The sequence below is a fragment of the Chelonia mydas genome, chromosome 6, assembly GCF_015237465.2.
Source record: "Chelonia mydas isolate rCheMyd1 chromosome 6, rCheMyd1.pri.v2, whole genome shotgun sequence".
In the NCBI taxonomy this organism is placed as follows: domain Eukaryota; kingdom Metazoa; phylum Chordata; order Testudines; family Cheloniidae; genus Chelonia; species Chelonia mydas.
Window position 1 is genome coordinate 63,519,204 of NC_051246.2, and position 25,832 is coordinate 63,545,035.

At 39.9% G+C, this 25,832-nt stretch overlaps 1 protein-coding gene across 27 annotated transcripts in view; it reads left to right on the forward strand.

The window, feature by feature from the left end:
• The window catches only part of GPHN (gephyrin), a 603,244-nt gene that overhangs the window by 147,143 nt on the left and 430,269 nt on the right, over positions 1-25,832 (forward strand). For 26 of the 27 annotated variants that reach the window (XM_037900254.2, XM_037900255.2, XM_043549878.1 and 23 more), the window contains one exon: positions 19,065-19,143. In XM_037900254.2, the coding sequence (XP_037756182.1) occupies positions 19,065-19,143 (79 nt within the window). Of the gene's footprint in view, positions 1-19,064; positions 19,144-25,832 lie in introns of those variants that run through there. The other variant, XM_037900256.2, reaches the window with a different exon arrangement.

A 25,832-nucleotide genomic window follows, 5' to 3' on the forward strand; every position in this document is an offset into this window, starting at 1 on the left:
TCTAGTCTGCTGCTGGCAAAGTTTGGCTGTGAAAAACCTGTACATAGATAGTAAGATGGTGGTGGCGGGGAACAGCTGTAAATAAAGAGCACTGGTGTTTACATCATCCTGAGGTGTCCCTGACTGATTTGCGAGGGAGGCAGGGCAGAAACCAGAGGGGACCAGCTTATGCCTCGCTACAAGGAGGAATTCAAAGTTTACGGAGGGATAGTCCCGGGGTCCATGAACAGCCTTTCGCTGTGTAAATTTGTGTAAATTCAGTCAGATTTGGCTGGTTCATGAGCTGATGATACAGTTTTCCATAGGTGTTTTGCTTACTACAGTTTGTTCCAAAATAGCTGCTGAAACTCTGAATATTGAGTTTAGCACTATGTGGCGGAATCCCCGGGGTGTAGCCTGGGACTGTGGAACTGCTGTGCCCCCTTAACTCTCTCCAGCCTGGGCCGTTTCTCACAGTGCCTTGCTAGTGACCAGCAGCAAACCCCTCCAGGTGATGTTATCACTTAGAACAACTGCATGTGGAGATCCAATACCCAGCTAGATTGCATGAATGCTCCCAGAGCCATTCATAAATCTCACACAGAAAGACACCAGAGCCAAATCCTCCCAGCACTGTACCTCCGGAATATACTGTCTTGCACTGCTCGAGATGGGCAGTGCAGATTTATTAACTGGTTCACCACTTCATCAATGGAACGTGGATATACACTAGCCTTTGCAACTTGAGCAGATTACCAAACACTTCAGGCAAACTCACTGGTAAAGATAAACAGTAAAACAAATTTATTGACTACAAAAGATAGATTTTGAGTGATATTAAATGACAGGCAAAATGTCAGAGTTAGTTACCAAAATAAAATAAAATATAAGCACGCAGTCTAAACTCTCAACTCTACTAGATTAAGCAGTTTTTCTCATGCCACTGGATATTGCAGTTCATAGTTTCACCCTTGAAACGTGGGCCAGTCCCTTCTGTTGGAGTCTTCAGAGTGTAGGTGGGGGAACGGGAAAAGGCCAAGCATGGGGCCCCTGTGTTCTGTTTTATACCCTCAATCCCATGTGCTTGAGGAACACAAGTCCAGGCATGTCTGGGGGGCATTTTTGAGTCTCCAGGCAAGGATGAGCAATTCCCTGGTGTGGCCTCATGTAGGTGAGTCATTGCATTGTAGCTCCCTTGCTGGACAATAGCTGTTGATGAGTTGATTGACAGTGCACCCGGACGTTGGTTACTTTCCTTGCTGTTGCCTCTGGGGAGCTAATATCTGGCTGATTCCCCAATTTACAGCATGTTTTAGTTAAAACCATACAACACAATTCTCATAACTTCATATGCATTAATGATATACATACTAAATGATAAAATACAGCTAAATGACTTTCATTAGATCATTACCTTTCCACTGATACCTTACAAGGCATGCTTTATATGTAATATCACAATTTATATACAGATGAGGAATATGGGGGTTACAAGATGCTCCCCCACGGTATAGTATGTCACACACTGTGCATGCACTGCCTCACTTTAGTATGCTGTGCACACAGGACATCCAAATGGAACATAGACAAAATGGATCCTCTTGCTTTGAACGAGGATACAATGAATTCAAAAACTCACTATTTCTCGTGACTGTTAATAATTTACAATCCTTACTATTGAGCAAAGTCGCTGTGACAAGGTAGAGTGTCCCCTTTAAGTACTCAGAAAAAGCAGGCCCTGTGTGTCTCAGATTGAATGTCTGATCATCGAGGGATCAAAAATTAAGAATTTTTTGCAAATTTCAGCCTTAATCTCCTTGTGTCTCAGTTCTCCAGCTATGAAAAATCATCCCTACTTCACAGGGGTATGGTGAAGATTAATTTTTTGTTAGGCTCATATACCACAGTGATAAGTGTGATAGAAGAAAACATGAGGAAAGGAATAATTTTGTATTCAGAGCAGGCTTTGGATGGTGTGCAGTAAATAAAGGATACGTCTACGCACTGAATGAGCAATATAAAAAATATTGAACGTGTGCCTTATTGCTTGAGCACTGAATGAGATAAGGGTCCGTTGCGCAAAAAAAAAAAAAAAAAAAAAAAACCCACCTTATTGTATAATTAAAGACTGTATCATAATAATGCATAAACAGGTGGGCAACTTTAATTCTGACAGTTTCTAACTGCTGAGTGCTTCACTTTGCAACCTAAACATTCTTGTAACTTAATTTTTTTACTGCAATATACATAATTTTCTATATATGTATATTTGTTTTTCATGATATAATTAGATAATAAACTAAAAATACAAGATTAATATTTAGTTAATATTTTTATATCTTTCTCATCATAATAAAATAACTTTAAAATATTATACTCAGAAACTTGATTCTGTAAATGACATTGTGGGTTCTTATTTATATACCCTAAAATAGTGTCTGCATCACAATTGGTCAAGTTAGGAGGCTCTTTCTGTTTCTTATATAATCTCCTGTAATGAAGATCCTACAATTTGAATTTAACTGATAATTCTGTTGATAATAAATGAGCAGAATAGACTCCAGCTCATTCTTCCACACCTTTGTTGACTTGCAAGGCTGACAGGATTAGAAACTTATTTGTATTAGTGAAGTCAGTAGCTGTGACTCGGAGACATAAGGATCACATGAATATGCCAGTTTGACATGATTTCTTGTCTAACAATTGTAACTATTAACATAGACACAATTTAGGTCTGAATGCCAACACTTGAGCTCTGTCTCTCCCCTTTCTTGTCTACAGAGTGCCATTTTGCTTGGTATGGGGCAACTTCACTCTTTTTTTTTTATTTTTTAAAGTCAGCTACTCAATGCTTAGGAAGAGCTCTGTAAAAATGGGTGCATGGAAATCAGGGTGGAAAAGCATTTCAATAAGGAAACAGGAATCTATTTCAAGCTACTAAATGGTAATTATGAGAAAAAGTGAGGGGTTAAAAATGGGCAGTTGTTTCCTTAATTGACAAAACAGTATTCAATAGTTAACAAAACAGTAGTTAGTAATTAAGTATTAACGTGACATAAAGCTGTGCAGTTTAAAGGTAGAATTATTACATATAGATAAACAAAACAAATGAGGTGGTGATTTAAGAGACATTGTCCAAGGTATTGGACCTGAAAATAAACCTTGGCTTTTTTGCTATATTTTATCTCTCCATGCAAGGATTCCAAACTTGATCGTGTCTTAAAAACTACTACCAATCAACAAAACCACTAACTTTATTACATCTGTTTTTGTTTCTGAATTCCACAGCTCTTCTGAGTCTTCCCAAAAGTGAAAGTTGCAAACTACCTCAAGCTATTCTCAGAGAACTTCCAGCCTGTTGAGAAGGAAGAATGGAAAACTGTTCTTGTGTGATTTCCATCCCAATTTGGCAGGTTTAGAGGCGAAATCCTTTCTCCATTATAGTCACCAGGAGTTTTGCTTTTAAATTCAATGAGGCCAGAAGTTTACCCTAGGTGTTTATCCCAACTGAACCATAGAAACCCCTTAGGTTCAATTTTACTTAAGTTCTCATTAAGAATATTATAGCTGTTGCACTGTTCATTGAAACAAGTGTGAAAGAGATGGTCTTTTGTCTTGTCCAGAACATTTTATTGTCAAGTGTAAAAATGCAGGAGTCGTCATGCTTTGTCGGTTTTGTTGGTCCCCCCGCCCCTGGTACTTGCTTGGTATTTCAGCATTCGTATCTGCAAGCTATTCATGCCTTACTTGTCATCTCCTCTGATTAACAGCTCCCCAACTTTTTTTCTCATTAAAGTGTTTCTTTTGCTGAAATCCACAACACATTTGGTTCTTACGTTTGAATCAAATAAATTTTATTCATGCTGTCTGAAGGAAATACGTCAGTAAGTTACATTACACAGGAAGAGAAGGCAGAGACAAAGTAGAGTGAATGGTTTACTTTATATCTAAAAAAAGATGAAATACACATTTTTATTGGAGGGAGAGGGAAAGAGATATTGTGTAGTTGAAACTCTGGAGATCTGGGGGTATGTAAACAAATTGAAATACAGCACACCCTGACTTTGTCATAATAAATGCATGTTTGCCCTGTGTGTGTGTGTTGTGAGGCAGAATGGGGAGAAATGTATAAGATCTCCTTATGACGAGTTTTCCTGGTGAGTGATGAATTACTCATTTAAAAACAAATGTATTGATCTGTTATATTGATAACTTAGGGAATGCTTGAGTGATGCTCAACCTTTCTCTTTTAGGTCTCCAGGTATCTGTAACAAAGGAGACTTTTTAATGGAAATATGTGTTGAAATAAGAATAATGAATATTTCTTTAAAACTGACAGAGTCCAATAGGAATGTATCTCTTAGAGGATTTAATATGATTAGCTTCAAAGCATTGGGAATTTACAGTAGCATGCAAACTGTTATAAGTATCATTACTACTAAATCTCTTTAAGGTTTGGATGTTCTTCATAGCCTTGAATTATCCTTTCAAACTCTAGCCTGACCACTATTAAGAGGATAGTACAGTTGAATTGAAGCACAAATGAGAGTTATGCATTATATGAATATGAGTTTTGAAATACCAAATAAGTTCAGTGGCCCTGGACCACATAAACATTATAAGGTTTGACATACATCATTAGAAACAGTTGTAATCTCTGGGGTCAGTGAATACAAAGGATAAATGTCTCATTTAATTAATGTTTGAGAATGTAAGAAGTCTGGGAGTATTTTTTTTAAGAGTTTCAGAATCTGCAGACTATCTCTTTCTAATTACATTCAACAGCATTTAGGGGATTGTGTGGTAAATAAAACTGTGTGAACGTTCAGAATTTTTTGAGACTTTTGCATCTAAAAGTTGTCTCTCATTGGGCAGCTATCTATTTTGCATCTGTCCCATGATAACAGTTGGGTTTTTTTCCATTTTCAGGTTACACTGAGGGAGATATCTAAATTTCAATAAAAGTTATTTCATAAGTTATTTTTGTTCTTGTTTTAAGTGTTTTGTACAAAATCTGTATGATGACCTGAGGGCTCCTCTGTAATAATGGATAATCTTAATTTTGTACAGAATAGAGTCCCTCAGTTTTATTTCTCTAACTTATAGCTCTAGAAGCAGAATCATGAATGAAACTGTCATAGTTACAGGGTAAGCTGCACCTCTGAACTCTCTTCAGTCTTTCCAAATTTACCCTTAGCAGTGACAGGCCCTGGGCCTTCACTCCTCTCAGGATGGAATATAGGGTTGCCAGATGTCCGATTTTTGACCCGAACAAAAGGGGCCCTGGTGGCTCTGGTCAGCAATGCTGGCTATTAAAAGTCCGGTTGGTGGGGCTGGCAGCCTTGAGCCCCCTCCCACACCCAAACTCCCTCTTGGAGCCTGTACTATGCAACCCCTCAGCCCTGAGCTCCCTCCCGCACCCTGAACCCCTGATTTCTGGCCTCATGCTAGAGCCCACAACCCTAGTTGGGGCCCTCAGCCCCTCCTATATCCCTGCCCTAGCCCGGAAAAAACGAGCAAGTGAGTGAGGGTTGGGGAGAGCAAGCAACAGAGTGGGGGATGGAGTGAGCTGGGGCAGGGCCTCAGAGAAGGGGCGGGGGCTCAGAGAAGGGGCGGGGCAAGGGTGTTCAGTTTTGTGTGATTAGAAAGTTGGCAACCCTACTGGAATCTTGTGATTCTCGCACTGACAGACCTGGATTCTTGGTCTACAGTATCCCTCTTTACCAACAATATTTCCTCAGCAGGTCCAGTTGGGTTTGGCACCTGCAAGAGACTTCCTTTTGGGAGCTATGTCTAATAGGTTAATGCAGTGACTCAAAGCAGTCCCTTCAGAACAAAGTTTTCATTCTGCTACCCTGCAGACACTTTATCTTTGTCCCCACCATACTGAAACACAACAATCACATAAACAGAGATATGCATGATATTCAGAAAATGAATACAGACAGGCTTTGGGAAAACAGTCCCTAAGGTTTTGGAGATGAGCTTCTGTGTGGGTTATCACTGATGTGTCATCAGCAAAGAGGAGGCATTGGATAAGGGCTTCCTGAGTCTTGGTTTTAGATCTGAGTCTTGCAAGATTGAACAGCTTTCCATCAGGTCTTATATGCAAGTAGATTCCCTCAGTTGAGGAACCAAAAGCTTTTTTTCAGTAGCAAGGAGAAGAAGATCCCAAACATAGGGCAAGTACACAGCTGTTCTTAACTTGGCGACAAATCTGGAAAGCCTCAGAGACTGTGCCGTTGTATTAAACTGTGCTGTACATGTTTTCATGGAAGGATCGAATCATGCTTAAAAGCTTGTGGGGACAGCCAGTCTTTTCTAGAAGTGCAAATAGTACACTTTTACTGACAAGGTCAAAAGCTTGTGTGAGATTGATGAAGGCTATGTAAAGGGGCTTTTTTTGTTCTCCACATTTGTCTTGTAGTTGTCTCATTGAGAAGATAATGTTGATAGTAGACCTTTGAGCTCTGAAGCCGCACTGTGATTCAGGATAGATTCTGTCTGCAAGGGTCTGAAGCCTGGTAAGGACAACTGAGGCAAGGCTTTTCCCATAATGCTAAGAAGGGAAATGCCATGATAGTTGTTACAGTCTCTCCTGTCACCCTTGTTTTTATAGAGTGATGATGTTGCCATCTCTCATTTCTTGTGGTACTTCGCCTTCTTTCCAGCACTGGCAGAGCAACTCATGAAGATGTTGCAGTAGAATAGGTTTTCCACATGTTATGATCTCTGACGCTATGCAGCCTTTTCTGGGGGCCCTTCCACTAGGGAGGCCATCTCTGGCAAGACTAAGCTCCTTGACAGTTGGTTCATTGTTGAGTTAGTTCATAACAGGCAGGCTTTCGATGACGTTGATTGCTGCGTCTGTAACAATATTTTCACGACAGTAAAGCTTAGAGTAGTGTTCTACCCAGTGATCCATCTGCTTGGTGCAGTTGACTGTTTTCCCTGTTGTTGATTTCAGTGGGGCTGTCTTCTTTGAAATTGGACTCAAAGCTTTCTTGATCATGTCATACATGTTTCTGATGTTGCATGCATCAGCTGCTACTTGTATGCTTTCGCATAAGTGCAACCAATAGTCATTGGCACAGCGTCGAGCAATTTGTTGTATCTTGGTTTTTGCCACTCTCAATGCTTGTAAGGTTTTTTCATTTGGGTCTCTCTTGTAGTTGGTTTGGGCTGTGCATTTGGTCTCTATGACTGGTGTCAACATACTGGGATATGTGTCAAACCAGTTGTTGGTCTTGTTTTCCTTCTTCCCAAAGATAGACAGCTGCGTCGTAGCTTGTGTTCTTCAGTTGCTCCCACTTCAGCTGGGCGCTTGTGGCACAATTACTGGAGTAAAGGGCTTGTTGTAGTATGTTCTTGCACTGCTGTGACTTTTCTTGGTTTGCAAAGGCACTGATGTTAATACAAGGACATCCTTTTACTTTAGATCTGTGTATTTTCTTTGGTTTAAGTCTGACCTTGCTGCATACCAGAGAGTGATCATTGTCTCACTTTGATAACTGCAGGTAATGAGAACAGTGTTAAGGTTGGTATGCCTTGTGATGATAAGATCCAGTTGATGCCAGTGGTCAGATCTGGGATGTTTCCAAGACACTTTGCATTGCGGCTTTATCTGGAAGAATGAGTTTGTTACACAGAGGTCGTAATAGGAACAAAGTTCTAGCAGTTTCTGATGGCTTCCATTCATCTTACCAGTTCCGTGTTGACGAAGATACTTGTTCCATGCTTCATGATCAGTTTCCACCCTTTCATTGATGTCTCCTAGCAGGAAAACATATTCGTGTTTCGGAATCCTGCTGATGGTGGTGTTCAACTGGTCATAGAACTGGTCCTTGATGTCACAAGATGAGGAGAGTGTTGGGACATACACACTCACAAGGTTGATCGGGCAATCAGATGTGAACAAGTGTAGTGCCAAAATTCTCTCAGATCCATTTATAGGTGGCTCAATCATCCCCATAAGTGAGTTCTTGATGGCAAATCTCATTCGGTGCTCTCACGTTTCTTCAGTGCTTTTTCCCTGCCAGAAAAATGTGTAGTCTTTTCCCCTGACAGATCCACTTGATGCTAGCTGTGTTTCTTGGAGGGATGCAATATCCACATTGAGTCATTTCAGCTTGTTATTGATCACGGCAGTTTTACATGCATCGTTGATTTCTTGAAGGTCCTCAGATAATCCGGTTGTCACGGTGCAAACGTTCCAGCACCCTGTCTTTAAGGGTGTTTTCTTTCTTTTACTTGATTTGCCTGGTGCATTGGTTACAGTCCGCTTGTCAAGTTATAAAACTCCAAGCTCTGAGCACCCATTGAAGCAGGCAGTCCGTGGCGGGACAACACTCTATTATCTGGGGGCTGCCCAGTTTTATGGCGGGCGATGGTTGTCCAGTGAGATATGATCTATCCCACTGTGGGAGACAGTGCCCGGTGCCCAACTCTACACCAATTGAGTAAGAGCTTAGAACTGGTGACTGCTGCCTCCTATGTCTTGTCGAGGTGAAGCTGGAGTACCTCTCCAGGGCGCAAGCCTGGGCAGATGATATGGAGGCCCTGCGTTACCCATGCATCAGGACCCCCCTCTCGGTGTCGCTGGTAAAATCCAGAAGAGAGGAAGAACCAATACATCTGGTACTTGATCCGCTGCAAGAGTTGCTGGAAAGATACTAAGATATTAGTATCTGACCGCCTTTGGGGCTCCGTTCCAGATTTTCTGTCTGAGTTTACTCTCATAGCCTTACATTCTCCCAAACTCACCCACAAGGCAGTGGGGCTTTTCTGTCAGGGGTTGCTCCCTTAGCCTTACATCCTCCTGGGCTACCCATAAGGCAGTGGGTTTGATGACCCACAGGTAGTACTGTCTATTCTCATTACGGTAGCACGCATACCCTGATCTGACACTGAAATGTCAGTAGCAACACTGAAACACTCGCACTGGGTGGAGGAGGAGGAGAGGCTGGTGTTTGAGATGAGTTAATTTCAATCACCTTGCTGCTGTTCAGAAATGTCTCTTCTGAAGTGATTGCATTAGCTTAAATCAGGAAGTTCATTTGTAGAAGATGTGAATCTCAGTAATTTTTCTTATACATCTGCCATTTCTGTTTAAGTAGTTGAGTCTTCTGTAAATAAACTATAATCTACTACTCCCTCCACCTCCATTACCAAGAAGAAATACAGAAGGGAATACACTAATTTTTCAGAGATGTTGAACACCATCAGTTCTCACTGACTTCAGTGGCATAAGGGTACTCAGGACCTTTGAAAGTCAGGCCATAAATATTCAGCTGAACTTAGGTTTGAGATGGGTTATGTTGTGCTATGAAACATTAATGTATTTATTGTTAGCAAATTTAAAGTGGACCATCCTAAACAAGGTACAAGATTACTCCTAACCTCACTAATTAGCCCCCAAATGCCACTCACTGCACACTTCTCCCAGTAAAGGTGATATCCAGTAATATTTATGGGGGAGGTATATTTTGAATTGAAGAAAATTATGTGCAATTTGTGATCTTAAAGAACTGTTAGTATCTGAGTTCTTGTTGAGGCTCTTGATTTGAGCAAGGCTCACTGTTAGTAGAGCTATTGATAGTACAGTATATTTCTTTCTATACAATGGGGTTAGATATTTTTGAGACAAATGCACCAATCTAAAAGAAAGGGAACCAAAATTTCCATTGCTGAGGATGAAGTTTTTGAATCTGAATGCTATTTTCAGCTCAGAGTTCATTGAAAAAAATATTAAAACAAACCTCTTCTCAATATCATGTGTTCAGAATGATCAATGAAAATAAACAAGACTAAGCAAGTGGAAGTTATTGGGTTAATGTTAAATGACAAGTGCCCCTCATCCTTCCCTGCACACTTGCTGGGAGCTAATTTGGTCCTCAGGTAGTTTACAGAGGCAGAACAGTGATTTCTCTTCCTTACTTTGTGTAGGTCCATCAGACTTTTAAATAACACAAACCGTTTGGGTAAAATAGTTGTGTTGATTTATTTTTCAATTATATTTAGGGATGAAAATTTCCCCTCAATTACAAAAATTACTGAATGAAATTCTATGCTCTCTGTTTTGTAGGAAGTCAGACTAGAAGATCATAGTGTTGCTTTTGACATTAAAACTATGGTTCTGTGGAGTACGAGTATTTTTCTTTTATAAATATTAAGCAGTACATTCCTGAGGAAAATGAGGTATTGTTAATACTAGATCTCTTTAGAGGTTGCACTATGGATCAGTTATTTACAAAACTCTAGCAATGCGAGATTATGCTAGTCTTTGTTCCACCTTCTTACACAAACTTTAGGCTCTAGATCTCTCACATGACGAACTTTTCAAAGATGAAATGAAAAATGAGTACTAAATTTCTGCTCAATTTGGCAAAGGCAGTAGTGCTTCTGAGATCAGTATGGACTTGAAAATGCTAATTCTGGAAGAAAACCATGCCCAGTGGCCTGTTGCCAGCTATGGGCAAATGAAAACTCACCAAGAAAATTCCCCATAGGCTTTCAATTTCCTGGAATTACTGCTGCTCACTGTACATGTTCTGACAGTCAAGATAAAGTGAATATCTGAATAGAAACTATAATATTTTGACTTTATATCACAATATTGTCCTATTAATAGCACTGTATTGTATCATTTGAATTTTAAACATTATTTCTTTTCAGTTGAAAAAAAATCCATTAACATTTATGAACATTTATCTTTGTTGCTTGATCCTTAGTTAGTCCTGTTTCCTATAGCTTCCACATCAGAATATGTAAACCCTTGGAAGAAGTCAAGATAGTACTGTGTCTTCTATAATTGATTGTGTGCACACCTAAACAGCTTTTATAACATGCCTGATTAATTACTATAGCTATCACACCTTTCTGTTACTAAACTGTTTTTCTGAATTGGCTGCGTTATGGTATGAAATGTTTTTCATCAGATATTACAGACAGTGCCTATTTAGTTAATATATTTTGAGATGATATGACAAATTCTGTTATGACAGGTGTTTGGTATCCTCAAGATGCAAAAGTTTCCACTTTAATTCCATGTTTTCACACAGCAATTTTTAGTAGCGTGAGATTAAAATAAATTCCTTTTTCCCATTTGAAAAATGTGAGCCAAACTTTTTTAGATAGGCCTGTAGCAAAAGTAAATAATTTGAGCATTTGTTTGAAAATAATTGTTGTTTTTTAACCATTCTGAACATTTGAAAATTGCATGCCGATCATGCACATTTTCAGGTTTTTAAGAGCAGTTGGACAAACACCTGTCAGGAATGGTCCAGGAATATTTGGTCCTGTCTCAGTGCAGAGGGCTGAACTTGATGACCTCTCGAGAGCCCTTCCAGCCCTACATTTCTCGGATTAAGTCCGTCAGGGTGGGATCCACAAAAGTACGTTAGCACCTATGTCCTGTTTTTTTTAGGCACCACTGTGATCCACTAAACCCCTACTCAGCTGCTGCCTAACCTGGTAGGCACTTAAACTCACTTGGTGCCTAAGGATGTTTTTTTGTTGTTGTTTTTTTTTCTCTATAGACGTGTGCACTGCAGCCTCACTCTAGGTGCTGAGGTGCCAGTCTCCTGCATGAGCATGTGCACTACTGCCTCATGATAGGCATCTGGAGATGTCTATCTTCCACCAAAGCCCAAGAGCAATTCACAAACTGGGAAAGATAGGCATTTGATCAGCTAAGTTATATGCAGGGCGGGGAGGTGGAGGACTTCCCTTATAATGTTTAGCCTAATGGATAGGGTACTCAGCCAGGATGTGGGAGACCCCTGATTCAAGTCATCCCTCATCTGAGTGGGGGAAGGGATCTTAACCAGGGATCTGCCATCTCTCAGGTGAGTGCCCTAGCCATTACGCTAGAGTCATTTTAACTCTTTCTGAGTAGCAGCCATGTTAGTCTGTATTCGGAAAAAGAAAAGGAGTACTTGTGGGACCTTAGACACGAACAAATTTATTTGAGCATAAGTGAGCTGTAGCTCACGAAAGCTTATGCTCAAATAAATTTGTTCGTCTCTAAGGTGCCACAAGTACTCCTTTTCTTTTTGCTAACTCTTTCTGTGGCCCAATTTATATTTAATTATTCAGTTGTTTAAAGTTGAACAACTTCAGTAGGAGAAATTGAGGGAACCCCATATTAGAATATCCCATAACCCAGTGGCTAGGGTATGTACCTGAGAGGTGTCAGACCCCTGTTCAAATCTCTTCTCCCCCTCAGGAGGAGAGAGAACTTGAATTGGGGATCCAAGTGAGATTGGTGAATATCCTGTCTATTAGGCTAAAAGTTATAAGGGAGCTTAGAGACTAACCAATTTATTTGAGCATAAGCTTTCGTGAGCTACAGCTCACTTCATCGGATGCATACTGTGGAAAGTGTAGAAGATCTTTTTATACACACAAAGCATGAAAAAATACCTCCCCCCACCCCACTCTCCTGCTGGCAATAGCTTATCTAAAGTGATCAATTTCTCTAATCATGCGATTACAGACATGAAAGTTGCAATATTACAACAAAAAAACTTCAAATCCAGACTCCAGCGAGAGACTGTTGAGTTGGAATTCATTTGCAAATTGGATACAATTAACTTAGGCTAAGTCATTATGCAAGGTAACCTATTTCCCCTTGTTTTTTCCTACCCCCCCGCCCCCTCCTCAGATGTTCTTGTGAAACCCTGGATTTGTGCTGGAAATGGCCCACCTTGATTATCATACACATTGTAAGGAGAGTGGTCACTTTAGTTAAGCTATTACCAGCAGGAGAGTGGGGTGGGGGGAGGTATTTTTTCATGCTTTGTGTGTATAAAAAGATCTTCTACACTTTCCACAGTATGCATCCGATGAAGTGAGCTGTAGCTTATGCTCAGATAAATTGGTTAGTGTCTAAGGTGCCACAAGTACTCCTTTTCTTTTTGCGAATACAGACTAACACGGCTGTTACTCTGAAACCTGTCATAAGGGAGCTGTTGCTCTTCCTCCTTCCCCCTGGTTTTGTTTCACTGCACCCATCCCCCTTCTATTTTGTTTTAGTCCCCATATGTAACTTAGGTGGCTGAACACCTATCTTCCCCTGGTTCACAGATCACTAGGGAAGCTAGGTGCCTCTTCCCCCACCCCCCGCAGTCTGGATTTATGCACATGTCACCAAGAGAGGGTTTTGGCACACATCCCTCTGACCAGCACACACCCCTCTGCCCAGTGTCTCCCATTGGCTAGTTTAGACAGCACCCAGCTGGCTGGCTTTGTTGATAGCATTCTTAGGTGCCTACCTCTACCTATTCATAGTATTAGGGAGCCTAGGTGTCTAACTTAAACTTTGTGGATCGCAGTGTTGTTTCTGTGACTTTCTAGGCACCTAAAAGTTAGGTACCATGATGCTCAGCATTGTAATTCTTACATCCCTCCATGGACCCCATCCTAAGAGCATACATAAAGAGATGCACTGTGATTGCTTGTACAGGTAGTTAAGCGCAATTTTCAAAACAGGTTTTGCTGACTTTAATGTCCGTGGACCACATTCAGTGAAGGATATCAGGACTTCTCTCTCTCATATGGGATAAGGCTTGCATAATGGGATAAGGCTTGCAAAGTTGAGCAACGATTCTCTGTCTCTCTATGGGATAAGGCTTGCATAATGACTCCTATATTTGCTACAGGAAAGGGAACATAGGCAGGGCATGAACTCTGGCTGACAAAACTGACTGTGGGGCAGTTAGCTGATCTGGTGTAGAAGCAGCCTTCAGGTGACAGATTGGCATCCACTGGTCACACAAATATGTCAGCAGAGTTCATTTAAAGCTGCTCTAATGGGATACACTGATCCTTTAAGGCTGGTGAAGGAGTCCTCAGCTACCCATACTGTCCTGTCCCAGACTATTCTTTTGTAAAGACATACCTATTAGACAAGGAATGCTGTTGGTGGTGAAGAGTAGCCTTTCTGGAAGAGGCATTTTGTAATTTGGAAAAGAAACCTACTGCTATCTCTGTTTAGGGCCTAAGATCTGAGTTCCAAAAGCCGTTACTTCTTGTTACAAAAGGATGCATCTTTAAGTTAGAGAGGAGCCGCTCATGTACCCAAGCATTTACTGAATCAGGACTTTAGATTGTAAGCTTATTTGGTCAGGGACTGTGTCTCACTGTATATGCAAACAGTGCCCGGAACAATGGGACCTGAATCTGAATTGGGACTTCTGGGCAACACTATAATACAAATGATGATTCTAAGGGAAAATTCTATATAAAGGCGAAAGAAATCAAATTCTGCTATGACTGTTCACAGAAGAACACCATAGAGCTAGGTCAAAGAAGATCAAGACGTTTTCTTAAGATAAATCATATTCTTTTTAGGAAATTCTAAGGTACTTGACATTTTAAAAAAACAAAACAAAAAAGAAATAATTTATAAGAAAAATTTAATCATCATAAAGTACTGTATAGTAAAGAAACTCTTCATACGAAGGCCAAAGTTCTCATACCTTTTTTGTAGTCATACCCCTTTTCAAATGCAATGTTAATCATGGACCCCCCCAAATGAGAAACTGATTGACAAAAGTATATGTTTACTTCATATAAACGCGTTCTATTTGTAATGCTTTAAGAAAAAGAGTATGAGTACTTATCGATAATCAGTGAGATGGGTGTGCCTATGTCTTACTGCAGTCTGTGTATTCTTGGTGTGATGATTGACAAGTAAACTGGTAAATCATTCTCCATTTCCCGTCAGGACCTGAACTTTGTCTTCATAGCTGTCATGGCAGAGAATGATGCTTTATATATGTGTGTGTGTGTATGTGTATGTATGTAGGTGTTATTGGGAAAGGTAGTGACACTTTCATTGCTTCTGTAACTAAAATTGGGTACTTCAGTGCAACAGTTGGCCAAAACTGTCAAGGTGTCTGTTTTTGAAACTTAATTTTCAGTATCGGAGGGGTAGCCGTGTTAGTCTGGATCTGTAAAAGTGGCAAAGAGCCCTGTGGCACCTTATAGTCTAACAGACATATTGGAGCATAAGCTTTCATGGGTGAATACCCGCTTCGTCGGATGCATGCTCCTACGAAGTGGGTATTCACCCACGAAAGCTTATGCTCCAATATGTCTGTTAGTCTATAAGGTGCCACAGGACTCTTTGCTGCTTTTAATTTTCAGTGTGCAGAAACAGGATAGTTCAAGCAGCTCCTGTCCTGCTTTTCCACTCCAGTGGCAGGATGACATAGCAAAAGTTGAGAACGGATCCAGAACTCAGTTATATTCCTCCATGTTTATATTATTGAAAGTTGAGCAACGATTCTCTCTCTCATACAGTCAGTTGTGATGCTATTAGTATTCAGAAATTCTGTCAATAGTGGAAACATCTCTGAGATTCCACTGCTCAGTCTAGTTTTCCAAATCTATATTTTCTTCTGAAAAGCTGCAGTCTTGTCACTCACCTCAAGTATGGTTGTATTGCCCCCTTGTGTGGACAGGTTTAGTGCAAGTTAAAAATGTCTGTGAGGTAAGCAAGCTTCACGATCCATATCAGGTCAGAAAAGTTTGCAGTGATCTTGGGATTGTGCACAGAAAGAAAACCCAGCAGCTCTTTGTGGAGCTCAAAAACTCTTTCAAACACTCTGCTGTGAGATAGCCAACACACTTCTGTATGAAACAATAATTTGTCATGTCCTGCACCCATTTCTAAACACAGCTTTGGAAAAAGGCATGAATTCAAAGGCCAGGACTTTACAAAATTCACAACTGTCACAGCTTCATTTAGCACATCATTTAATTCGGGGTCCCTTTTCTTTGATGCAAGGGCCTGGTGATGCAACATATAGTGTGTTACAATTACCCATGGGTTTATGGCTCATATTCTTGCAACAGCACCACTCTTATTGCCTACCATAGCAGCGTCACCGTCCATGCAAACAGCACCACACTTCTCCAAATTTAGCAATTCAGTTTTCATGAAATATCCAATAATTTGACTATTTCCTGACCTGTTGTCTGTTCCAGTAATTCCTGACAAAAATTAAAATCTTCTAAAATTTTTCCCCAGCCAAACCTAATGAACAAAAACTAATAATTGTGCTGCATTACCAACATTGGTTGTCTTATGAAGCTGAATTGCAAACTCTTCACATTTACGTAGACTTTCAGTTAGTTGGTATTTTACATCATTTGAAAGCTCTTCAATTATCCTACTAACTGTGTTGTTATAAGGCGATTTGAGTTTTCTGTCAGCTGTATTCTTCTTTCATTGAAAAAAGTCTCTAGATTTATCTTTATACTCCAGGTGCCTTGTTGTGTGGTGTCATTTCAGCTTTTCAGGTTTCATTGCTTCGTTTGATAGGATTTGTAAGCATATAAACCCTTGGCTGATGATCTATATATGAATGTGAAGTTTTTATTTAATTCCTTCCTAGTCAAGATTAACAGTAAAGCTCTCAGTAATGGGTTTAATCTATGCTCACAATATTTATGTAGGTATTTCATTTTTGCATGTTTATTTTTATGCATTTATTTTGTTTTTATAGTCTATAGCATCTTTTGATTGGTTAATGTGTGTGCAATATTCAGTGGCGCAAGTACATTTTAATTATCTATCTTTGTTTTGCTTTCTCAAAGTGCACAAGGAAGTGTTCTTTTATGCTGTGTTCAAATCAGAAGCCTAGCTAATTCCTGTATTAGTGATTTGAGAGATGCAATTTAATAATCCTGTGATACTCCATAAAACATGCATTGTAGAACACTTAGTTAAAACGCTACATGCATTTGTAACAAAAATCGGCATCTTTCAATAAGCATTACATTTTGAATCAAGATGGCAAATATTTTCCTGGGGAATGCATTCCCATAAATGTCCTGTTCAAAGACTCTGAGAACTTGACTCTAGACACAAGGATCTTAGGCTGGCTAGCTGCATTGAGGATTGCTCTAACTTGCATTGGCTACCAATAGCCCTAAGAGACCAATATGATAGTTATAGTTTTTTTTCAGGACAGAAAGGACTGTGATGATCATCTAGTCTGGCCTCCTGCATAACACAGACCATATAAGTTCACTTAATAATTTCTAGCACAATAAACTGGTTTTGAATTAGAAAAAAAACTCCAAGCATATAGGGATAAAATTAGAAAGGCCAAGGGACAAAATGAGATTAAACTTGCTAGGGCATTCAAGTTAAAAAAAAAAAAAAAAAAAAAAGATTTTACAAATACGTGAGAAGCAAGAGGAAGATCAAGGACAGAGTAGGCCATTATTCAAGAGTAGGGAAAGACAATAACAGGAAATGCAACAATGGCTTAAAGGTTAAATGCCTTTTTTGTTTCAGTTTTCACCAAAAATGTTAGCAGTGAATGGATGACTAACATACTGAACATCAGTGTAAGTGGTGTAGTGTCTGAGGCCAACATAGGGAAAGAGCAAGCTAAGAATTATTTAGACAAGTTAGATGATTCCAAGTAAGCAGGGTCTGCTGAAATACAACCTAGAGTACACCTCTACCCTGATATGAGCGACCCGATATAACATGAATTCGGGTATAACGCGGTAAAGCAGCGCTCTGGGGGGGCGGGGCTGCGCGCTCCAGTGGATCAAAGCAAGTTCAATATAACGCAGTTTCACCTGTAACGTGGTAAGATTTTTTGGCTCCCAAGGACAGCGTTATATCGGGGTAGAGGTGTGCTTAAGAAACTGAAGAAATCTCTGAACCATTCGTGATTATCTTTGAGAATTCATAAAGGGCAGAAGAGATCCTGGTGGACTGGAAAAGGGCAAATATACTGCCTATCTATAAAAAGGGGAATAAGGCTAACCCAGGGAATTATGGACCAGTTAGTTTAACTTTGGTACCCAGAAAGTTAATGAATAAATAATCAATCAGTTTGTAAGCATCTAGAAGATAATAAGTAACACCTTGGATTTGTCAAGAACAACTCATGTCAAACCAACCTAATACCCTTCTTTGACAGGGTAACAACACTTGGTGGGGAAGCAGTAGATATATCTTGACTTTAGTAAGGCTTTTGATGCTGTCTCACATGATCCCCTCATAAGCAAACTAGGGAAATATAGCCTAGACAAAGTTACTATAAGGGGGGGTGCACAACTGCAGGAAGAGCATATTGAGTGGGGTCCTGCAGGGATCTGTCCTATGTCCAGTTCCATTTAACATATTCATAAATTATTTAGATAATGGCACAGAGAGTACAGTTATAAAGTTTGTGGATGATACCAAGCTGGGAGCATTTTGGAGGACAGGATTAGAATTCAAAGTAATCTTTCTTGACAAATTGGAGAAATGGTCTGAAATATATGGGATGAAATTCAGTAAGGACAAATGTGAAGTACTACACTATAACAATGCTGCAAAGAGTACTAAGGGTGTGTATATGAGGAGGGAATTATGCAAAAAGTAGCTTTTGGGCTCCAGGGTCAAACAATAAATATGTTTTTTTGGAAAACAAAACAAAAATACATGGATAATGTTCTTTTAAACTTAATTGCCTATGTAATTCGTTGTGTCTTGAATTATTATGGTAAATCTCCTAGGTGGATTATTCCACTGAAACTGTTTTAAACACAATTTTAATATCATTTATAAGTTGTATTAATAATTATACCATCTAAATTATTGTATGTTTACTTCAATTCAAGTAAACAATTTATACCATACTATAAACTATTGAAAACTTAAAATGAAATGTTAAAATATAGCAATTCTCAATATTTTCAACCCTTTAGAGTATTGAATTGTGTGTGATTGACACAATTACACTATAATTTTTCATATTTGTGTATATTTATGCCTCTAATGTCATGTTTGATGAGATTGTGTGGTTGGCTTGTGAGAGCAAGGGATTTAGGAGTGTTGAGGGCCCTGGCTGAGGCACTTAATGATCCTCCTCATTACAAGTTTTCTGACGTCTTTGTGCTTTAGTCAACATATCTAAATTAGGTGAAACTTCACTGAAAAGTAATTTAATGGATGAGCTCTGAGCTTTCCTTTAAATAAACAACCTGCCAACCAAACAAATATTATTACTTGGCTGACAAAAACTGTACACAGTTCTCAAATTTTCATTTCTTGTGTTTCTCTTTTTTAGTGAGCGACAGTTGTTTTAGGAACCTTGCTGAAGATCGCAGTGGGATAAACCTTAAAGATCTGGTCCAAGACCCATCTTTGTGAGTATCTGGCTGCTACAGCTGAGCATAGAAAAGCTATGTTATTATATCCTGTGTGTGTAATTGTAATTAGGGACAGATTTAGATATGATGAAGCACACTTTGCTTTTGTAGGAGTCTGTGTACCATGTGCTGAGTCTATAATACAGACAGATGTGACTGGAACCACATTGTGTCTTTCTCTGAGGAGACAGAGGAAAAGGAATGGCATCATTGATTTAACTCCCAAAGAGCACAGATAATAAATGGAACATTTTGTCAGCAGCAGGGTTATTGTTGTAAAGGAAGACACATTGTACCCATATCCTCTTCCTTCGTTTTTTATAGGCACAAAACATATAACTAGATTTTAATCTCCTGATTTTGAATTTACTCTGAGTTTTCTTTACTTTGGAAGTCTTGGTTTTCTTCATATCTGATCTGATTTTCTTCCAGCTGATTTTTTAAAAACTCCTGTTTCTTTCAGTACTTTTTATTTATGCCAAACAAATTTTTGGCAACTTCACTTCATACTAGGAGAACAGGTCAGTTACAGTCCCTTGTTCGTCCCATAACACAGGCACAACCTTTGAAAGTCTAAGGCAAGAGGCCAAAAAACTATGTGGCCATCCTTTCTAATCTTTCTTGTTTAGTGACCAGGACAATGCACACATCCTCCCACTCAGCAGTAGTCCAATATAGGACTGTCTGTCTGTTTCTATAAATCCTATTTCCCCCTTACAAGCCCTATCACTAGGAAGTGAAGCCATGTTTAGTATTGTGTCAAACATGGCTTTTCCCAGGTTCCTCCTGAAGTAATATTAAAAATGCTTTTCCCATTGCTATAGATAAACACCTAAGTGTATCACCTGTTGTAAGAAAATGTGGTCCTGTCTCTTTCTAGCAGAGTTGATTGTGCCTTTCTAATAATGAGTATTGAACATGGTTGGCCCTGTCAATATAAACAAGTAAAAAGTTTTCAATATTGTTTGAGAAGCAGCAGAGAAGAGGCCATGTTTGAAACCTTATTTCAAACATGGAAGATTTTTACTGATAGATGCAAGCACACCAATTAATTTGTCACATTGATGTCGCGTTTTTGCTCTAGCAAGGTCCTGAAGTTTCAAACTGAGGGAACTAGCTCATAATGTATTCGTATATGATAATTCATACCACAGAAAAATATAAAGAAGAGGAGGGGAGATGTACATTCATGTCCTGAGAAGTTATTGAATGGTTAGAAACAGGAGGCTAAATTTTCAAAAATGACTAGAGATTTTCAGTGCCTCGGTTTTGGGTGTCCAATTTGAGACTATTTCAAGGGGCCTCGTTTTCAGCTACGCTTCCTTTCGTGGGGTTTTTTTTATTCTTGAGAATTGTGTCTGTTGTAGTGAGATGCAAATGTGATTTCAAGAGCTGTACATAGTATACAACAGTGACTTAGGAGTCCTGTACAGCTGTAGTCCTGTTACAAAGATTCACTGCAGAGATGGTGAACGGTGTTTGTTGTGGAGTATTGTTTTTTCTTTCCACCACCTCAAAGTAATGAAATCCTCTAACTCCTTCCCCCCAGCCCATAACTTGTATGAGATAGATTGTAATCCATTAATTAGTTTAAACTAGGAAAATCAAAAATAAATTGTGACTATTGTTTGTAGCATAAGTGGTAGTAAGTGGCTGCTCAGATTGATTAAAAGGTGAGGCAAGTTTGGGATATTTACTCAGCCTCACAACCAATTACTTTTTCAAGAATAGTGATCATAATAAGTATATTGTACAACAAAGTATAATACAAGAAAGAAATAGTATTTTTATCTTCCCTCCTGATGATGTGAATGTGTTGTGCTCTCTCTTTCTATGACTTTCCTGATGGACATTCTTAGGAGGTAGGGATTTAATAATGAGTAACTGTTTAAGAACAGTTCTTATAAAATGTGCAGTTGTGTGAGGGAATGGCCAGTATGGAAAATGACTGAAGTGATTTGACACACAATGCCACATTATTGGGTCTAGTGCTTTGCCAGAGGAAACCCACCTGGCCGTTAAAGAGACCTTTTTTGTCTCCTTCCGCCACCAGAACAGTGCAAAGGGGACAAAGCAGGGCCAATGATTGGGCCTACAATGTCAATAAAGGTGATATATCAGCATTTTTATGGGAGAAGGGTAAAGCTGAATTACATTCTGAGGAGCAATCGGCTGAAATTACCTTGTATAATTGTTGTACTGAATAGTGTTTCAGTTCCTGGCTGTGTGAGAGTTCATTCTCTTTCTACTGTGCCAGCTCTGCGCAGATAGTCAGCCCATCAGACCTCCGTCGAACTGTCCGAAGAGACCACCGATTCAGTTTAGTGGGGAAGGCACATGGCCAGATTTATTGTCAACGAAGCATGGCCCTAGCTCCCCAGATCAATGTCTACAGTTACACTAGCACATGTATACCTGTTACAGTGGACCAGCTCAGTGAGTGGTGGGACTTTCCGCTCCCCCCCGCCCCCCGAGGCCAGACAAAGGGTTAAGGCGAGGCATCCCAACATTTTTATACTGAGAGAAACAATCTGGGATAAACAACTTACATATCACCTTATCTGTTTCATGACATGTTTGTTACCTCCCTTTGTACCTTTCTCCTGATGGTTCAGACAAAACATCACTATTCATCACTTCTGTCAAACCATCTTATCGTGTGCTAAATTGGAGTGTTCTTGTCCTTGGCTACTGGAATATATTTACATATTCAGTATATTTTAGCAATGCTAGCAATACCAGTGCCAAGTTCATGTACAGGATAGTGAACTTGCAGGTGAGCATCTGCATTTGACAGGGCATAACTTTTGCTGACTTTGGTTCAGGCCTCGGGCCTTGTACTACACCTCATGCTCCAGACTCTCTCTCTCTCTCTACTACAGATAGCATGTCCTGATTCAAATAAAACAGTTTAAGAGAGCTGGAATTCAAAAGAATGTAGGTTTATTAATATATATTAATACTGATACTTTGTGTATAATATTAATGTCTAAATTCACATTATCAGCAAGTGATGTGGACTATGGTCAGAGGTGGTAGAAATACAGTATTACTCTTACAGTCTGACATTAAAAATGTTTTATTGCACCAACATCTGTTGATGAGAGATGACCTGATGAAGAGCTCTGTGTAAGCTTGAAAGCTTGTCTCCCTCACCAACAGAAGCTGGTCCAATAAAAGATATTACCTCACGCAGCTTATATCTCTAATACCCTGGGATCAATGCAGCTACTGCAATTTATTATAAATGTTTCTCTTGCATCAAACCTGTATGATACAAAAGCTTAATTACAAATGGCTTCTCTCTTTTGCATTAGGTTTAGTTTTTATATATTTTTCTCAACTGTACTGGTGTCTGTATAGTCTTTTGTCATGTTTAGCTTCTGTCAGAAATCTAGTGTCGTCACAAATGTTTCATTGTGTCTTTGCAAAGAGTTGTCAGATAGAAGCCTATTCTGCAAGGTTTTAAGTGTGATTATATGCTGAAAAGGAACGCTTTAAATGTGTCATTGTAGGTGTCATAACCATATAGCTAAAGGTTAGCATAAAATCTCTCCTTTACCTGTAAGGGGTTAAGAAGCTCAAATAACCTGGTTGGCACCTGACCAAAAGGACCAATAAGAGAAGAAGATCCTTTCAGATCTGTGGGGGGAAGCTTTTTGTTTTGTGCTTTGTTGTTGTTCTCTCGGGACAAAGAGAGGGACAAGGCAGAAAAAAAAAAAAAACCCCTCTCCTAAAACCATACCTGAAATAAGCCTCTAAGATTACAAATTGTAAGTATAGCAAGATAATGCATTAGTTTATCTTTTGTTTTAGCTTGTGGATTTTCCCTGTGCTAAGAGGGAGGTTTATCCCGGTTTTTTGTAACTTTGAAGTTTTGCCTAGAGGGGAATCCTCTGTGTTTTAAATCTTATTACCCTGTAAAATTACCTTCCATCCTGATTTTACAGAGGTGCTTCTTTTACTTTTTTTTCTTTATAATAAGTTCTGTTTTTTAAGAATCTGATTGGTTTTTAGTGTCCTAAAAACCCAAGGGTCTGGTCTGTGCTCACCTTGTTTACCTATCTGGTTGTTAGATTATTCTCAAGCCTCCCCAGGAAAGGGGGTGAAGGGATTTTGGGGAAACAGGAACTCCAAGTGGTCCTTTTCCTGAATCTTTGTCTAACTTACTTGGTGGTGGCAGCAGTACTCATCCAAGGACAGGGAAGGATTTGTGCCTTGGGGAAGTTTTTAACCTAAGTTGGTAGAAATAAGTTTAGGGGTCTTTCATGGGGGTCCCCACATCTGTACCCCAGAGTTCAGAGTGGGCAGGGAACCCTGACAGTAGGGTTCTATGTTTAGTATCTGAGTGACATCATATCAGTTGTGCTGAGTTACCAATAATAGATTTTTTTTTTCTGACAGCCCTGCAAACTCAGTGTGGGCTCTGACAAGCAAACTGTTTTTTCCTTCTCACACGTCATCACCAGTATTAAGGGTTTACTGGCCAGATCAGGCCTTCAGTCACAACTGTACTTTCTCATGGTCTTTGCTTATGTCTAACTGATTGGCCTTGTAAATGGAAGTTGGTAAAAATACCGATGGGATTAGGATGACCAGACAGCAAATGTGAAAATTCAGGATGGGGGTGGGGGGTAATAGGAGCCTATATAAGAAAAAGACCCAAAAATCAGGTCTGTCCCTATAAAATCGGGACCTCTGGTCACCCTGGATGGGACACAAAATGATGTAGACTCCAGCTCACTCTCTTAGCATTGCAATCAGGAGAGCTAATAGGAGTAAAAAGCAATAAAAACTTATTTTAGTTGCTACGGTTACCTAACATGGCTAGTAATACACAAAGAAAACAAATCTAGATGCAGATTCTGCCTCTGGCCTAGCTCTGTACATCATTCCAATAGCTTATAGGAGCGACTGAAAGCATTGCATCAGACCAGGGAAGAATTCCCCTGGTGTAGGCACATCATAGGTGGTCTTTCTGTTAGTGGCTTCACACAACCCCCTTGCAAACAATGGCATAAGGGGTTCCAGAGATGGTCTGGATGTGGGAGGGACCAGACTGGGAGCAGACCCATAGCGCACAATGCTATAGAAATTCCGGAATTCTGTTCACTGCTGTAACCAAATGGGCTGCTGTAAGTTAGAACAGACATAGATGTTAGCAAGATGTCCTTGCTGATACTGAAGAGGAATTCTCAGGAGTTCCTTGAGGCTCTGGAGGAAGGCAAAGCTTCTCAAGCCCCTGCTCCAGTAAGGAATGAAGGCTGGCCAGCTCACATCACCCACAACTCAGCGGCATGTTCAAGGAATTTTTTTTTCCAGTTCTGGGTTCCAAACCACTGGGACAAATGGGTATTAGACATCATTCAGCACAACTACCTCTCAGAAATTTCTTACCCTCCTACCAAATTTCTTGTCACTAAATCGCTTTGCTTTAACCCTTCGAAATGGACAGTGTCACAAGGTGCCTCTGTCATTAACCAGTGAACTCCACTGCCTGGCCAGTTTGTGTGGTCTCACAATCACTAACACACACCAGCTTGTTATCTTTCACCAAGGTGAGTATTTATTCTTTTCTTACAAAGTTACACAGTGTAAAGCAGGCTTACAGCAAAGGGAGGCTTCCTCGCAATCTTCACTCCTCAACCCAGACTAACTCTCTGTGCTTCCTTCTGCAGTAATCTCCATGATCCAGGTGCTTCTGATCATGCCCTGTCACAGAAAGCTATGTCAAACACTGCTGAACATCTCCTGGACATTGGAGCCATTTCCCCACAGGATTGATATCCTACTTATGGATCCTACTCTTGGAGATTGTTTTCTAAAGAGAGTGGGAGTACAACCAAGTGCTTGGGAAGCACCTTTTCCAATACAGTAACTGTCACAATTCTGGTGGTGCTAAAAGTGTGCCTGAGAAAGGAGGGAGTTAATGTATTCCACTATTTAGGAAACCTCCTGATTAGGTTCTAATACAGAAAAAAAGTTATTTGGATCACCCAAAGAGCAATCCAGCTGCTGCAACATCATAGGCTGGTAATCTGTCAGGGAACCAGGACATGCTGCCACCTTTCAATTGGCAGGCAGAAACAGAAAAGGGTGAACCATTGTGACTTCAGGTATCCTGACCAGTTGATGAATGACCTCCTTCCGGCCAGAAAGGATTCTACAAGATTCTACATCCAAAGGGTTACTACTGCATATGTCATGTTTTCAAACCCTGGGATGACATGGTCTCAATGAAAAATCAGTATTGATCAAGATTGTCTTCACCTTCTGCTCAATGGCTGCTTTGAAGGACTGAGCCTCAGTCCTTAAGGCTTCAAGTGATTGCATTTTAAGCTCTCTGGGCTTCTTCCAGAAAAGAGAATCATAGAATATCGGGGTTGGAAGGGACCTCAGGAGGTCATCTAGTCCAACCCCCTGCTCAAAGCAGGACCGATCCCCAATTAAATCATCCCAGCCAGGGCTTTGTCAAGCCTGACCTTAAAAACCTCAAAGGAAGGAGATTCCACCACCTCCCTAGGTAGCACATTCCAATGCTTCACCATCCTCCTAGAGAAAAAGTTTTTCCTAATATCCAATCTAAACCTCCTGCACTGCAACTTGAGAACATTACTCCTTGTTCTGTCGTCTGCTATCACTGAGAACTGTCTAGATCCATCCTCTTTGGAACCTTTCCCCTTTCA